We start from the raw sequence: 18,209 nt of genomic DNA, 5'->3' as shown, positions 1-18,209 counted from the left end.
CTGTATCATCGTAACTTTCAATCGTATTAAATTCAGTCGGATTGACAAAATTTTGTGCATCTAAACATAGCCAATGGTGCTCCAGATCTGCTTGGTTACAAACATTCTTCAAAATATCTTCCTCGGCAGAACAAAAGCATTTATACAAGTTGAAACAACTTAAGGGGAAAGTAAATGATGACAAATTGTTTGTTCTCTCTCTTTAAACCCACTTTTGATCATTATACAAAAGTAATAAATACAATAACAGTGAAGTTCAAATTATTTTTAAATGTTTTAACTTATTTCTTTGTTGGGTGCATTTGTGTGTCTGTGAGAGAGAAAATGAATGAAAGTGGGGATGACAGAAGGGGAGAGAGAGTGTGTTGTAGCGCTCTCTCTTTCATTGGTCTGTCACTACGAGAAGCAGCTCTGATTAAGTTGCTCTAATTGGTCGCTGTTTAAGATTCGGTAGGTGACCAATGAGTCACTTTGATGAATGAGGTGTGTCACAGTTTGTGCCGTTAAAATTTAAACAGATTGAAATTGGTATTCCAGCGCATGCAAACAGTGCAAAGAGTTAAGTAAAAAAATAAATAAAGCAAATGACATAAAATGTGTTATCCTAAATAACCTTACAACGGACTATTCAGTCTGTGCATCCTTGTGTTTTCTGTCAGGGAATTGGGACAACATGCATCTGTTCCTTGCATGCTGTACTTAACCTGCATACTTTAATTTAATTTCTCAGTGCATTTTTGTATTTTCCGCATGAGCAGAATGGCAGAATGTCCTTGTTTGGAGACCTAAAGGGGTGCAACTGCTGCCACACTCAACACACAGATGGTTTCTTTACATAACAGCACCAAAAATTATGTCCACATCGCTTCTCACGAGGCCGAACTTCACACTCAAACCATCTCACCCATGAATTATCCAGGCACAGACAATATCATGATTAAAACACACCAAAAGTTAAAAAATTAAAATACATGCTGTGTCCATGATGTGAAATTTTAACAGTTAGCCTGTGTGTCTTATCAATTGACAGTTAAGCTCAAAAAGAAATGAAGGTGATGAAAATCACTGGCCTCATTAAAGAGGTCATCCTGTTGGAGAAGATTCAGTGAAACAATCATTCATGGCCTCAGTCAATAAAGCATCCATAAGGAAAAACACTCATTAGGAGCACAAGAGATTGTTAAAAAAAAATAATCATCTCTCATCAACGCTGATCCGACAGATCACATGATATAAAGCAGGCTGTCAGTGAGTTATTGATCATCCTGTAACCTTCACAGCATGACCAGTCATTGAATCTATTAAGCAAGTGCACCATACTGTAGCTATGCAAGCTAACAGTAACAAAACCTGTACATTTTATAGTACATCTTTAACTATCTGTATTATTAGGGGTGGCACGTTTCACAAAGCCCACGGTTCTGTTCGTATCACGGTTCTAGGGTCACGGTTTCCGGTTCTGTACAGTTCTTCTTGTTGTTTTTTTCTTTTAATCGTTAACACTCCAGAAATTTACTTCAGCATTTGATATATAGCTTAAAGGGGCCATAGCACAAGACTTTTTTAAGATGTCAAATAAATCTTTGGTGTCCCCAGAGCACATATGTGAAGTTTTAGCTCAAAATACAATATAAATAATTTATTATAGTATGTTAAAATTGACACTTTTTACACACAGGTGTGTGCAAAAATGTGCCGTTTTGGGTGTGTAATTTTAAATGCAAATGAGCGGTTTGTTGCAATTGAAACTCAATTGTGCTGCGAGTTATTTTCTCTCTCTCTTTTTCTCTGCACGAAATGGCCGTGCTGTGGTTGGATAGTGCAGATTAAGGGGCGGTATTATTATAATAAGAGCTCCTTATGACATCATAAGGAGAGCCAAATTTCAACTAACAATTTTTTCATGTGCTTGAAGAGAATGGTTTACCCAAAACTAAATTACTCAGTTGATCTTTTTCACATTTTCTAGGTTTATAGAAGCACTGGGGACCCAATCATAGCACTTAAACATGGAAAAAGTCAAATTATTCACAATTTAGGATACAGTATTAACAAAATTGTTATATCATGTAATCATGCACAAACTTAATTTGACTTGACTTTAAGCACATTATTGAGACCATCTCTGAGAAAAGCTATGTGAGATTTTAATTTGGGATGCACCGATATGGAAATTTTGGCCGATACCGATAACCGATAACTCTTTATATTTGGGGGCCGATAACCGAACCAATCAAAACTCCATATGGCCAGCAATGAGCAAGTGTAGTGTTTCAACAAACCAAAATAATCCATCATTTATTGGCTTTCATTTATCGGCCTAATTTTGCTATCAGACCGATAACGATAATATTATAAAATAAGCAGTTATCGGCCGATAACGACATGTCGGCCGATATATCGTGCATCCCTAATTTTAATACAGTAAGAGAGAAGACATTGATGACATGCTTTTCATTTATTTGGCAAAAAAAGGAGAATGTGTATTGCCATCTCTACAGGAATGTGTGTGCCTTTTTAGCACACAAAGATTGAACTTAAAGAACACAAAGATTAAATTAAAGAATTAACTTGCATTTATAAAACTGCCAACTTCAGTGTAGCTTTACGCCTTGTTGACACTTGACGCGTCCACCCGAGCGCGAGGGTGCGCGTGGCAAAAATGATGTCAACGCGGAGTGGGCGGCAGTGTGTATTGAGTGAATGATACCCCATTTCGCCGGCACCCAAGTCTGTGCATTGAGTATAAAAACCTCCCCAAGCAGACCAAAGTATTCAAGGCTTCAGGTAACATACGGGAACGAGTCTACATTGCGCATGCGTCGAACCGTGTGACACACACACACTCCGAACCAAGACAAGTGAACCGAATGGTTCAGATGTTTTTTCATGTACTGTGCCACCCCTATATATTTAGATATAAAGTAAACCTTTTGAACAACACCCATTTTGCACAAGCACCAGACAAACAAGGACAGCTGCTATGAAAAGTATCTGTTGGCCATGCTGGTTTCTAAATCAAAATTGTGGCAGCTACCATCTTACAAAACACAGCTACAGTGCCAAAGTAACATGCCATCTTTGGCAGAGGAAATTACAGTTAAAAAACTACTTTTCAAAGAAAAATGACTGAAATTTGTATTTTTGTGTTCGGTTTGTGAGAATCTTAACCCTATTAAAAGACAGAGCAATGTTTTCAAGAGTTTTGATAAATTTAACATGCAACCCACATACACACACACGAAGGGAAAGCAGGCAGGCAGGCGGGGGAGGAGAGTGACAAACAGATAACCAGAAAGATTGATTCCTATATTCAAATGCGCACAAGCAAACTGACAGAAACTCAATGGAGCGAGAAAAAGCTACATACAGTACCACCCACACATCAATCATCAATACTTCCACAAACACACCATACTTTAACTCTACATGTACAGTATTACGCTGTGTCCTCTAACTTTCAAAACCAGAACTCAATAATATGTGTTTAGGATCAATAAACACGAGAACTGGATTGTTACTGACACTCCTTGACATCTCTTTTACAGAAGCACAGAAAAAAGCAACCCTCGAGGGAAACACATATTGCCCATGTCAAACGCTTCACTAAAGCCATACAAAGCTGAAGCACACTTCACCGCCCCTCTTACCTAGTTTAGGGAGGGAATATTTGACTTTGAAGTAATCCTGGTAAAACTGCAGGAGTCTCTTGGTGATGTGCAGAGCGTAGTCCCCTGATCCGCTCTGGATGGCGTCAGGTCTGGCGTACAGCCGGATCTACAAGAAAAGAGAGAACAAGGTGATGAAGAAACTTGTATGGCAACATCTTAGCTCTCGCTTTATCCCCAAGGTTTCAATTTAAGATGATTAAGCATGTTATTTTAAATATCTTTCAGATTGATTTATTTGACTTTATCGTAAAAAACGTCTTGTGAGATGTCCCCTTTAAGAATATCTTTATTTTAATGCAGTGACGCTCATTTAAGTGTTTGTTTAAATAAATTTTTCATGCTTAATATTTTTAGCTTTCAATGCATTTAATCTCTCATATAGAGAATTAACTTTATATAGAGAGTGAGGATATGCTATTTTGCATAATATTTACCGTCTTTGTGTCTTTCTTGCATATTTGGAGCTAAGACTCAAAGCAAGCAAGCAATGAAACTAGGAATTGAGAAGCAACTTTTCTCACCCGACAATTTTCCACTATACACCAGAAAAACCATAGACATTATATATGTAGACACCTCATAGACTGACGCTGCCTACTGGAGCTGGCGTATCAGCGCGGCCGCCATCTTGGATGGGTGTCCAATGCGCCCCCCCTGCATTTATTTCTACTGAGGAAAGTTATACCCAACTACAATAATCATAACTCACCGACTTTTTACCAGATTTTCACATGGTTTGCCCTACTGAAAAAAAACAATAAAACCATTACAGAAAATTATAATGGCTTCCATTAAAATACCAATAGGAGCTTTTACCATTAAAACCATTACACTGGAGTGTGTTTGTTGTGGTTTTCCTTTTCCTCAAATAAAACAATCTTCAGTCTTAGGTTCTGATTTCAAGAGATAGACTTTTATTTTCCGGACAAAATAAGAAGCCGAGCCTGCCTGATTAAACCTCCCAGGACCAGTCAGGCCGGCCTGGGAGGAATCTTCAAACCAGTCTGAAGCTCTCAGCCAGGCTTGGTAAATATATATGGTCTTTGTCCCTCCCCTCCATATGCTTTAACGATATGTTTCTGTTCAGGCTTGTAACTTGAAGAATCACATGACAGTCCCCAGACCAGACCAGTGTCTTGGTCCCATGACCTATTTGACCCTTGGCTGTTTGCTAATACTAAAACCCTTTGTGCCTGCCTGTCCAGATGGCTCTTTAAACTACCTTGAAACCCGAATACACCCAGCTGGTCCAATAGCAATCCCATGGCAAACAAACTCCTGATCCGCATACAGCATAACACATGACATAATGCATAACTTCATGGAAAACAAATTGCATGTGATTATAATGGTGTGATTATAATGGTAAACTCATATTCATCATATAAATGTAGATTGGGATTAAAATAAAACTTCTTCATAATCCCCGCTCTGAGGCTTAATTTAGCCTCACCTTTCCTGTTTATTTTAATCCGGAGTGCAGTTTCATAATTCAGCGTCTTCTTATTACTATCTTGTGGCTAAAGAAAGCCACTATACCTTACCAATTACTAAATTATGCCACTGCACTTCGAACTATGGACAATAAGACAAACATCTTTCCATTCTCATTTTGACTTGAATGTAAAAGTAAAAGTACTTAAGCCCTAAACAGTTTGTGCGCAATTGGTTCTACGCTTACAGTTATCATTTTAGCTATGTAGAGTATATGATAAAGCATCGTAAATCTAAAGTCCACGTTAATGAATCCAAGTAAAAAATAATAAAACAAAAGTAAAGTATGCATAATAAACACAAATTAAATGTTATAGATTCAATGTTCAAATTCAAAACAAGTAAATATAACTAATTGATACTGAATTGAAGCATAAAAACTTAAAAATTAAGTATAATAAACAAGTATAAATGTAAGTTAATTCAAATAAACAATGTAAAGAGCAATAACCAATAATAAAACTAGGTAAAGATGGCATAATAAACACAAATAAATGTAGATTAATTCAAATAACATTAGAAAACGTGAGCCACTAATATACTAAGTAAAGATTGCAACACAAATGAAAGTAACGTACTCCAAATAAAACAATTAAATGTAAATAACCAATAGTAAACTAATTAAGGATTGCATAGTACACGCATAAATGTAATTAATTCAAATAAAACTAGTAAATGGAAATAACCAATAATACAACTAAGTAACTCATGCATAATAATTCTTGATAACAATTTAAATGACTTTTTCCCATCCTCATCAGAGGTGCTTGAATTCTCGTTTACTATTTGTAAATTCATTACTGTCTTGTAACGTAAGTCCTGATAATATTCTTGTTAATTTCAAGTAAATTTTCCATCATCCTAATATTTTAACTTCCATTTGGTTCTCTAAGCAGACACCTACGCCTCATTTACCCACTAACCTTTAATTAAAATTGATTCAGTGTATGTTATCATGTATTTCTAATGGCTGCATCTAGTTGTTATCCTAAGATAAATTAATGCCTTATTTGTAAACTTAATAATCTACTTTTTGATTGTTGTACTGTACATAATTTATTTATTCTCTATTTTTATTCTGACAAAACTTTATTAAATTCCTTATTTAGCTTAATCCCATGCCTTAATCTAATTTGGTATCCATCTGGTTGATCAACAGAATCTACATATAATTGATGATTAATTGTTGTGTTCATCCTTTTATAAGGATTCTAAATACCCTTCTTTTGTAGTGATTTCTTGTCTCCATCATATTTAAATACTTTTTCTCTCCCTCCTTATGAGGTCAAGCATTTTCTTTTTCTACCAATCCAAAATAATTCTCCAATCGATATTATTTGATCTTCCAATACCTTCATTGTATATGTTGCTCTGATTTGATTATATTATTCTTCTAATAGCATTTCTCTTCTCACTTTTACACCTTAAGTTATACTTTTTAATGTCTTCATAATAGATCTAGAGGTTTCTTAGTTGATTCATTCAAAATTCCTGTTATAAAACATTTCCTATTTAATTTCCTTAAGTCTATAATTCCATAAGGCTTATATTTTCTTGATTGTAATCTTACTGTACCATTCAGAATTTTACTGTACCATTCTGAAATATCTATCCTTCCTTTTTTATTTTTAGTGTTATTTACTACCATTGACACAAATTTCCAAATTGTGGCCTATAAGATGTATTTTTAAACTCAGAATTTCCCAAAAGACCTAAATATTATTCAGATAAGTTGACCTTAAACTTTTTCTCGTAACCCATAAGAATTCTTGTTGAATTTATCACCCTATTTATGTGGACTTTAAATTGTTATTACCTTATTAAAAGCTGGTTTAGTTTAAAGCATAAAAAGCAACTTTGTGAGCATATTTCCTTAACTTTAAATATTCCCCATTTGTATCATTGTTATCTTTGGGATGTTTCCCATAAAATGTCCACCTTATGTTCTCTGTTCAATGTCTCTATGTTTTCAGTCTTTCTTTCAGAGTCTGTTCCTTTGAAATTATTGCAGATCCTTCACTGGGCCTTGTTTAAGGCAAAAGTCCATCAAGGCAAAAGTCCATCGCCAGGAAGTTTAATTGACTGTAGCATTGCAAATCTTCTGTAGTAATTGGCTTTGTTCTTTAAATGACTGTAGCAATGTAAATCTTCTGTAATAATCAGCTTCGTTCTTTAATTGACTGTAGAAATGCAAATCTTCTGTAGTTATCGGTTTCGTTCTTTTCAATTCAATTTCTTTTGACAATTTCTCTTTTTCACTTCTTCCTCTCGGTGTTCAAAACTTTGCTCTCCATCCGTCGGTATACTTGAATTGCTTTAACTTTGATGTGGTTTTGATGTTTCTTCTTTCATATCATTGGCATTCTTTCTCCTTCTCTCCTTCCTACGAGCTCTGCTACATTGGCTGCTCCCCCCACTTGGACGTTCTGGGGCTGGTCTCATCCTTCAGTTAGGCCCCCTGTGGCCGTGTTTGGCCTCTTCCGACTTTTCGAACCTCAGATAAGCTAGATCATCTCGCACTCATCAAGTCATGTTGTCTTATGTCCTCCTCAACTCCTTTCAGCTTTTTCTGTACACAAATAACTCAATACATAGACAATTAGTTTGTTCATATAACACTTAATTCCAGATGTTTTTACAATACGCATAGGTCTATCGGCGAATATTTCATGCAATGTTAAAGGTGTACGGTTGTTAGTTTAGGTAAAACATAAGTTCTGTTAGGATTAGTATTTTCACACATTTTGTTAAGTATGGCTTTGATGATTATTCCTTTTCTATACCTTTTTATCTACCGTCCTTTGTGATTATAGATGATAGTCAAATTTTTCTTCTCTCTTATCTGTCACATCAATTTTTCCCTTCTTATCTCAACTCAAAATCTTTATTCTTCTCATGAATCAAATAATTTATTTTCATTCCACTTATTTGCCCCATGTACATCTATGATAATAATCTTTATGACTGAGATTTTTCACTTCTTATACAATCTAAAAAGATCTCCTGACACTCTGAGGCCCTTTTTAGCTTCCACATCTGTTTGTCCATGCTGGCAAATCAACTGTCTCTGTGTCCCTATAACTCAATGACAACCAATCATTTTATCAACTTTTTAGCATTAATCAACCAGACTAACCTTTCCGTATGTTAGACTAGTGGTTCATCCATTCTAAACCTGTATAATATTTTTCCTTATAATTAAATATGTAAATACAAGTATCTACTTCTTAGGCAAATCATAATTCACAGTAAAAATGTTTATCAAATGGAGAAACACTTGTAAGCAAAGTATGTAATTTTTTGGATCATCAATCTTTTCTTGTCATTAATTGGTCTTAAATCGTGACTAGATACAATTTAGTTTTATTTCCTTAAATCGTATGTTTGTTACAATAATTAGTTATTTCTTTTTTCTATTCTCACAGCTTTTTCTTGTTTACCTTTTATAGTATCCTATGGTGTTTTTTCAATTTATTTCTTTTATCTATTTTATTTTCCTTTCTGCCATAGCTGTTCGATGCCATTTATATTTGCTTTTTAGCTTAGTAACATCATTGGAGTTCTAACTTCCTCTGTAGATACCAAATTCAAACCCGCCCCCAAATTTCATTATGCATTTCTTCCTGTCAGATTAATAGGAGTCTGATTTGATTTCAGAAAAGGTAGTCACACCTAACAACATAAGTTCTTGATCAGCCTTTAAATTTGACTAGCTGATTTTCACTTAAAGATTGTATGTGTCCCTACTGTTATAAAGCCCTTTGCTAAACATTGAACGGCTGTTTCACTCTTTCCCCTCTTTCACTCAAAGGCTCGTATGAAAATGAAAAAGTATAGTCAAGTTTTTCTCTTGTCTCCAAGAACAATATTGTCTTTGTGGGTCTCTCTGGACTCCACTCAGTCTTTTTTTTTTTTTTAATTGTCATTGTGCAGTGCCCCATTCACTGCTTCATATAATCCCCTTCATGTAGGATGTGTCCACTGTTTAGTTTGAGTTCTCCTCTCTTTGCAGCTCCAACACTTTGATGTCACACAGTTTTTGCCATTGTCTTTTGATCGCCAGCTTTTGTTCACTTTCTTGAATGTCAAAGGATCGGAATGATCAGCCCACAAGGTTTTAGCTTGACCCATGCAAAATATTGCCTTTTGATTTAAAATAAAATTTATTTTGTGACCACCTTCCATCATCAGACGAAGACTCCTCTCCATTTTGTAATAATTTATCTTTGTATAATTTATCTGTGTCATTCACCTTTTAATAATTTACCTGTCCTTTTTATTTTTCTCTTTATTTCCACCTTTAATAACTTGGTCTCTACTTTTTTCTCTAATTTGTTGTTTTTTCTTTTCAAGGCTTTACTTCTGTCTTCCTGCTAGATTTTAATCTCACAATTCCCTTGAGCTATGGCTTTCCCCCTCCCTCTCTCTCTCTCTCTCTCTCTCTCTTTCTCCCTTTGAGCATTTCTTTGTCTGTTAATTATCTCCTCTTATCTTTCATTAGTTTATATTTTTATTTAGTTGTACTTCTCCTCACACAATGCCACATCAAATGTTTCCTCATTTGAACATCCAATTATTCTATTTTCTAATTCTCCACACAACAGTTGTTTAATCCTTATTTTTCCATTAATGTGACTGCCATAATCTTTCCTTTGCAATATAACACACCTTATATTTTATAGTTATTTCTCATTTAACCACTTCACAAACTTATTGTTTTTATTTATCCAATTTATATATTCCCCAAATTGTTACTTAGATTTCCAATGTGTCTTTAAAATAAAATTTCCTTTATAATATTTTGTAGTGTTTTGTCAACTAGAATCAAATACCATCACCAACATCTGTCCTTTTTTTTTGGACAAGCAATCTTTTACTATTGAGCACAATTTTTTTATTTTAATCAATCATTTAAACGAATTATTTAATTTCTAGAATTAGCTTTATACTTCACTGTAATAACTAATATTTTTGGCTACAATACCTCAGAACCACAATGTCTTCAAATCTAATTTTTAATACCCAGCATTTACAACTGTCTCTTATTCATACTCTTACTCATATTTTCAAACTTTATCTCCCTTTTTTTTATAGTTTTAAACAATCTTCACTCCTGTAACATACCACCTCTCTGTGGGCTCTTTAGAGCAACAGAAGAAAGACACACCCACTACTCCCTCAGCCCCCACTCTTTCCATCTCATACATTCACACACCGACTCTTTATCACAGACACATTACATTCTCACACAAATTAAATAGAACAACTCTATCTAGACTACCTGTCCAAGTTCATCTTTCCACTACACTTCCTTCAACGTGGAAAAGATTCACTTACACAATTTACCAATCCGACATGACAAATAAAACAAAAACAATATCTCTCATCAGCCCGGGCCTTCCAAAACAACAAGACAAATAACACATAGACCGTACCTGACCTGCAGGACTTAATAACTCTTCTCTCCGAACCCCAACGTGTCTGCCCCGACACGGTAACACTCAGGTTCGCGAAACTTCTTAGGCATTTTCTCAACTTAACATTAAATCTTTATCCAAGCCACTCAACGACAAAAATAAAACTCATTCACACCATAAACCATCATCTGTCCTAGCACACATTCCTCTTGAAAATGAAACCCTTTATTCTTATCATTAATCTAGTAATATTTAATTTCCCCTTTTTATTCTTAAATTTGGAAGAGCATTTGTGATTTGACCAGCATTTGTGATTTGACCACCCCGAGCCATCTCATGTGAACAATACAATCTTTAAACAAGCAAAACTGCTCATCTCTGTAGGTGGCCACCTGATTGCATTGTCCATTGAGAAAGCCAGCTGTGGTCTCAGGTTCTGTGCTCCTTTTGACGTCCCATCTGGTGTCAATTATTTTTACCAAACCTTACATTTCAAATGTATGTTTGATAACAGATAAACCAAATTGTTAACCCATAACCCATTAGCATTTATTTATTTATTTATTTATTTTTTTAGGGCTCATTCTTCCACACTCTAACATAGTAATTTACCCTATACTCACAGGATATACCCCCCTTAACAGCCCAACTGCCCAAGGGAAAGCCTCTCCCTGGTTTACCAGATTCACGTTCACATTTCTCTCACTAACACACATTATGCAGCTGCATACATACACACTCAAACACAAATCATTCAACAAATAACCAATCGTTAATTCACATAACGATTTAAACTCTTATCCGTTCTCTTAACTTAAACCTCTACGTCATCATTTTCCCCGATAGACGCAGCATATGCAACCTTGCATACAAAACTCTTACGCGTTCTCTTTTCCTTAAACCTCTACGTCATCATTTTCCCCGATAGACGCAGCATATGCAACCTTGCATACAAAACTCTTACCGCGTTCTCTTTTACTTAAAATCTGTTTCAATTCACCTTGATCCTCAAAGCCAAAGTAATTAACACAGATTCATGCATGCATGCCTTAATTAGATTGTACCCTTGAAATCAAAACCCAGTTCACATGTATGGTTCTTAAATTTAGAAGAGCTTAAATTTCTCACCACGTTGAGCAAAGTCTGGCCAATCAACACAAACCTAATATATAAGCAAAAAGTGCTTACCTTTAGTATATGGCCATACGCTGTTTGTGTTGCTCGTCAGATTTGCCCAGGTGGTGTGACTGTCCAGCTCTTTTCTATCCCGGGTTTCGGCACCAAATGTTGTGGTTTTCCTTTTCCTCAAATAAAACAATCTTCAGTCTTAGGTTCTGATTTCAAGAGATAGACTTTTATTTTCCGGACAAAATAAGAAGCCGAGCCTGCCTGATTAAACCTCCCAGGACCAGTCAGGCCGGCCTGGGAGGAATCTTCAAACCAGTCTGAAGCTCTCAGCCAGGCTTGGTAAATATATATGGTCTTTGTCCCTCCCCTCCATATGCTTTAACGATATGTTTCTGTTCAGGCTTGTAACTTGAAGAATCACATGACAGTCCCCAGACCAGACCAGTGTCTTGGTCCCATGACCTATTTGACCCTTGGCTGTTTGCTTATACTAAAACCCTTTGTGCCTGCCTGTCCAGATGGCTCTTTAAACTACCTTGAAACCCGAATACACCCAGCTGGTCCAATAGCAATCCCATGGCAAACAAACTCCTGATCCGCATACAGCATAACACATGACATAATGCATAACTTCATGGAAAACAAATTGCATGTGATTATAATGGTGTGATTATAATGGTAAACTCATATTCATCATATAAATGTAGATTGGGATTAAAATAAAACTTCTTCATGTTTTGGGCCATATTCCATTAGAACCAATAAAATTCCCAATAAAACAAATAGAATTTCTATGATGTGTCTATTGGTTTTAGCAGGGTGGTTACATGTACGTAATGTTAGTTTCGATGACATAAAATTATAAATGGTAAAATAAACAAAATTATTGTACAATCTTATTTTTTAAAGGTAATCCCATGCGATCTGGTATCAATACTGTGCTGATTATTGCAAAAAAAAACAATATTAATCCAATCCAAAGACATCCAATTCAGCAAAACCCTTAAGTTTTGCAGTTCAAGGTCCTTGCACCCAAAATCATGTTCACAGTATATTAATTCATACATAGGAAACTATTAAGGCATAACCTTTTCAAATCTGTCACAGAGAGAGGCTCAGAGAGAAAGAATAGCATATAAACAATTATTTACAACAGGCAAAAACAAAACACACAGGAGACCATAAACTGAGACTCGACAACTAATAGCCCATACCCAATCCGACAGAAAAAGCTATAGATACACAGAACCTAATGGGAAGCAACATAAACAACCCAAGGGCTAATCAAGGAGGAAACAGGAAAAAACAAAAAGGAAATGGACTTTACAAAATAACAGACATATCAAATCAAAGAGCAGGACATAATCTGCTACAGTTGAGGTCATGTAGTGTTTAACTGAACTGCGTACACTTTCATTAAGCTCAATATCTAAGGGCAAATGTTTAAAATCTCATAAATACAGTATTTAAAGGGGACATTTCATGAAAATCTGACTTTTTCCATGTTTAATTGCTATAATTGGGTCCCCAGTGCTTTTATCAACCTAGAAAATGTGAAAAATAACAACCCAGTAACTTAGTTTTGGTAAACTATTTTCTGCAAGCATGTTAAAAAAGTAGGTCAATTTGGATCCCCTTGTGATGTCAGAAGGGGGTTATTCCACCCCCTTAATCTGCACTTAAAAATAATCTGCACTAGAGGATGGATACCCGAATGAGCCCTACGGGACCCGACGGGCCGGGCGGCGTTCAGATAGATATTTAGAAATTATGTTTAGGTCGGGCTCGGCGCAATAAATCATTGAACATTTGAAATTTAAAACAGCTTATGATAATATGTAGCAAATGAGCCTGTTTAAACCGATAGTTCATCTTAAAGCAACACCAAAGAGTTTTTTTTTACCTTAAAATAACGTTTCCAAAAAAGTTTCACACTAAAGAAGTTTCCAACCGTCGGGTCGCGGTCCTGTAGTTCGAGTGAAAACTACAAAAACTTGCTTTACGGCAGACCTACAATCCAATCAGAGCCAGCTATGCTGCAGTATTTACGACAGTGGTAATGAACAATTACGCTTCTAACCTGTAGGGGAAGCAAAGAGCAATAAGTCTTTAGTGTTGCTTTAAAATGAAACACGCGCTCACATCACCACCTTATTCATCTAATGTTTAATAGCGGGTTGCGAAACAACTTCATAGGTGCATACTGCCACCTACTGTATCGGGTGCAGAGCGTATATACATTATACGAGGCTCCCGTTTCTCTGTGGATAGTTTTGTATTAGAGGTAAAAAAATATATAAATAATGTTCGGTTTCTCACACAAACCGATCGTTTCGTGTCTTAGGACATCGACGTGTCATCACGAGCTGCAGGGTTTAATTTGTGTCTGTGCATGTTTCTTTTCTCTATCGGATTTTGTTACCATCCACTTCAGACTGAAACGGTTGGAGTTAAAAATCTACATTTGTGTTCTACTGAACAAACAAACCTACCTCTTGGATGGCCTGGGGGTAGGCTGATAAACATAAAAGTTTCATTTTAAGATGAACTATCGGCATCCATCTACATGTGTGCGGAAATGTGTTTGTTGCTGTGACAATGCGATTTTTTAACTGTTTCTCAGGTCGATCTCGGACATGAATATCTTAATGCCTGTCGGTTTACGGTCGGGTTCAGTTACTGCCCTGTCGGATGCGGGCCGGGCTCGGACAGAAAAATGTGGCCCGATCCACACTCTAATCAGCACTATCCAACCACAGCACTGCCATTTAGTGCAGAAATCAGCTCATTTGCATTTAAAATGACACACCCAAAACCAGTACACAACATTTTTGCTCACACCTACAAAGAGCAATTTTAACATGCTATAATAAATTATCTGTGGGGTATTTTGAGCTAAAACTTCACATGTGCACCAAAGATTTATTAAAGGGGCCACAGCATGAAAATCTGACTATTTCCATGTTTAAGTGCTATGATTGGGTCCCCAGTGCTTCTATCAACCTAGAAAATGTGAAAAAGATCAACCCAGTAACTTAGTTTTGGTAAACCATTCTCTACAAGCACATGAAAAAATAGGTCGTTGAAATTTGGCTCTCCTTATGATGTCATCGGGAACTCTTATTATAATAATACCGCCCTTTAATCTGCACTATCCAATCACAGGACTGCCATTTAGTGCAGAGAAAAGCAGAGAGAGAAAATAATTCACAGCACAATTGAGTTTTGATTGCAACAAACCGCTCATTTGCATTTAAAGGTGCAGTATGTAATTTTTAGAAGGATCTCTTGACAGAAATCCAAAATAATATACAAAACTATATTATCAAGGGTGTATGAACCGTTCATAATGAACCGTTATGTGTTTATTACCTTAGAATGACATGTTTTTATCTACATACATAGAGGGTCCCCTTACATGGAAGTCGCCATTTTGGGTCGCCATGTTTCTACAGAAGCCCTTAACGGACAAACTTTTTTTACTAAGTTGTCTCCGATGGTGATCTGTTTGTCGGGTGGTGACTATCATAGCTTCTCTATGTGTTTCAAAAGCTAGAGGTGAGCAGTGGACTGAGCCGTTGGTTGCAATTCACAACCTCACCACTAGATGCCGCTAAAATTCACACACTGCAACTTTAAAAGGACACACCCAAAACGGCACATTTTTGCACACACCTACAAAGTGGCAATTTTAATATGCTATTAAAAATTATTTGTATGGTATTTTGAGCAAAAAGTTCAAATATGTGCTCTGGGGACACCAAAGATTTATTTGACATCTTAAAAAAAAGTCTTATGCCATGGCCCCTTTAAAGTCTTATGAAATGTCCCCTTTAAAATAAAATAAAACAAAACAATAAAATATATACAAAAACAATAATTAAATTATAAAATCAAAGTTTTGTATTTTATTACAGCATTATTGTCGTTGGAAACAAAAAAAATCTGCATTACAGACACAAAATAAAGTATAAGATGCAAAAGTATAAGGTATAAGAAGATGCAAAGTACGTCTTTCTTGGCATGCACACATGGTCTTGTATGTTTAGCCTAACAGAGTTACAGTACAAAAGAAGTAGGAGGAAAGACTTTGTTTCAGAGCCTGTCAGCAATGCACATTGAATTATATGTTGTTTACCGCACATGATGCTTCTTTATCGATCGGCTCTATGGCTGATATAAAGATGACGTGAGGGAACTGAAGACACTGGACGCGTTTCAAATCTCAATCAAATCAATATGACTTTAAAGCAACCTGTAATCAGACAAACGGTTCATGCTTCGTTCATCTGCGCTCAGCCATTGTGCAGATGGTTTCATTTGATGCTAGTGCTGACTGCTTCATTTGTTAATGCTTGTTTGATTGTTTGGTTTGGTTGAAGGCATCTTGACGGATGACTTAAACAGGGTTAATTGAACTTTAATAGCTGAGAGGCTGCTCAGCAGTGATCACACAAACTCTTTTTGCTAGCATATGAACAGATGAAGTGCTCTGAAGCTTCAGTCAATACAATGAGAAGACAACACTTCACCTGATACCAACAACCTGTTATTATACTACAGTATATCTTTATTATTAGAGTTATTTAAGGCATCATCTCGGAGTGAATTGTATACACGTCACTATAAACTTTCACCTAAAGAAGAAATGTTTAATTTAAAATGATACATTTTGTAGCTGATTTGGGGTTTTTGTGAAATTCATTCTTGTTAAAACAGTTTTGGAAGTCTTAGTCTTTCCATATTCAAGCAGACAGGAGCTTAAAGTGTATATACTGCATTACCTACACATAAAGTAGCTACCTGGGGATGTTTCGGCAATGGTTGCCAAATAAACTTACTCCCTTTGAAGAACTTCCTCTAATAATTCTCAGTCAATATCGACTGCAGGGCTTGAAATGATATTTATGCACGTACATAGATGAGTGTACGGCCATAAACCCAGAGTAATAACTCCACTCTGCACTTCAACGTTTCTCTCCCACAATCGTTCCTCTCGCTCCACATAGCCGAACCTTCATGATAGATGGTGAAAGAGGGCTACACTGACGAATTAATGTGATTGATGGGGAAATCTAGCATGTAGCTTATAGCAGGCCTGCTATGCTGTGTGGGTATAAAAACTATACAGGAGCAGAGTTACAGTCAGAATGGCAGGGAGGATCTGATATAAAGGACACTGCTGATGGAGATTCATTACAATAATATGAGGAGGAGGCTGGTCAAAGGTATAGTAAGAGCCAATGAGCTGAGCTGCTTTAGTAGTGACCCAGATTCTAAACCGTCTCTGTTCGCCCATTCAAAGACATACAGACTAAGTTAACAAACTGGTTTACAATTAAGCTTTCAGTAAACAACAACTAACAGTGTTTAAAGGGCAACTATGGTCCGATTCACATTTTACATATTCTTTGGTGTGTAAGTGTGTATTAGTACATGTTAACGATATGCAAAAGGTACAAAGCCCAAAGTAAACGGTGACGCAAGTAATCGTTTTCAACATAAATCAAACACACGGATTGTAGGCAACAGTTTACTTCCTGGGATTGGTGATATAGACAAGACCGAAATTATTATAATTTTTCCCGCTGTGATGAGAGAGGTATGTATGGACTTATCTAACTCTGGGGGATACGGTGAATAAGCTAAATTCCCAAAATGTGGGCGTGTTCCTTTAACAAACCACGCAAACACATTGTATTATATCAAATACACAAAAAATAACATTGTTTTTAGCAATGAAAAAGGTGAACATTAATTCTAGAGTTACTACACTCTCTCAGCTTGTTGGGTTGTAATTTAACCTATGGTGGGTTGTTTCAAACTAAAATGCTGGGTTGTTTTAACCCATTGATAAGTCAAATATAAAAAGAAATCTGGGTTAACTTAACCCAACGTTGGGTTTGTCCCCTTTTTGACCCAACAATGGGTTGAAAATCACCCAACACTTTTTACGGTACATTCACACGGGTGAAAGCGTTAACGCTTCTCATTTACTTTTAATGGGTGATGTCATGTGTTGCCGAACTGAATTGTGGATCCGTCAATGTCGCGGCAGAAGTTGAACATTTCTCAAATTTTCAAGCGCCAACACGTGCGTCAGCCAATTAGATCGCCTTGCAAAAATAACCTAGTGCGAGACAGCCAATTATGTTTATGCAAGACCAGAGCATGTGTTGCGGCCACTGTGATTAGCTGTTCGCAACGCTTCAGACAAGCCTTCCCTCAAGCGCTAACACTTTTTGCCCTGTGTGAATCAGTGTTTTCGTCAACGATGAAGATAACGAATTGATTTCGTTGACGCACCTATTTTTTATGACGCTAACACGACGATGACTAGCTAAAAATGTCTCTAAGGTGACGAAAACATGACGAGATGCTTTCGAGTTTTCGTTGACGAGACGGAACGAAAATGATTATAAGTCTGACGTTCATAATGTATGTCATTTCTGCCTATTTTGTGTGAAATCTCTGTTTTTAGCTAAAAAGTATCAGCAAT

General features: G+C 36.3%; 1 protein-coding gene across 4 annotated transcripts in view; it reads right to left on the bottom strand.

Moving 5' to 3' along the window:
- LOC129432078 (thyrotropin-releasing hormone-degrading ectoenzyme-like) overlaps nucleotides 1-18,209 on the bottom strand; it is a 142,359-nt gene that overhangs the window by 100,490 nt on the left and 23,660 nt on the right. For all 4 annotated transcript variants that reach the window (XR_012369322.1, XM_073867166.1, XM_073867177.1 and 1 more), the window contains one exon: nucleotides 3,651-3,777. Coding sequence is in view for 3 of the 4 variants with exons in the window: in XM_073867166.1 (XP_073723267.1) it covers nucleotides 3,651-3,777 (127 nt within the window). In the remaining variant the exon portion in view is untranslated. The remainder of the gene's footprint in view (nucleotides 1-3,650; nucleotides 3,778-18,209) is intronic.

The sequence above is a fragment of the Misgurnus anguillicaudatus genome, chromosome 1, assembly GCF_027580225.2.
Source record: "Misgurnus anguillicaudatus chromosome 1, ASM2758022v2, whole genome shotgun sequence".
NCBI classification, from domain to species: Eukaryota; Metazoa; Chordata; class Actinopteri; order Cypriniformes; family Cobitidae; genus Misgurnus; species Misgurnus anguillicaudatus.
Note: the sequence above shows the minus strand (reverse complement) of the source record. Positions and strands in the feature narration are given on the sequence as shown.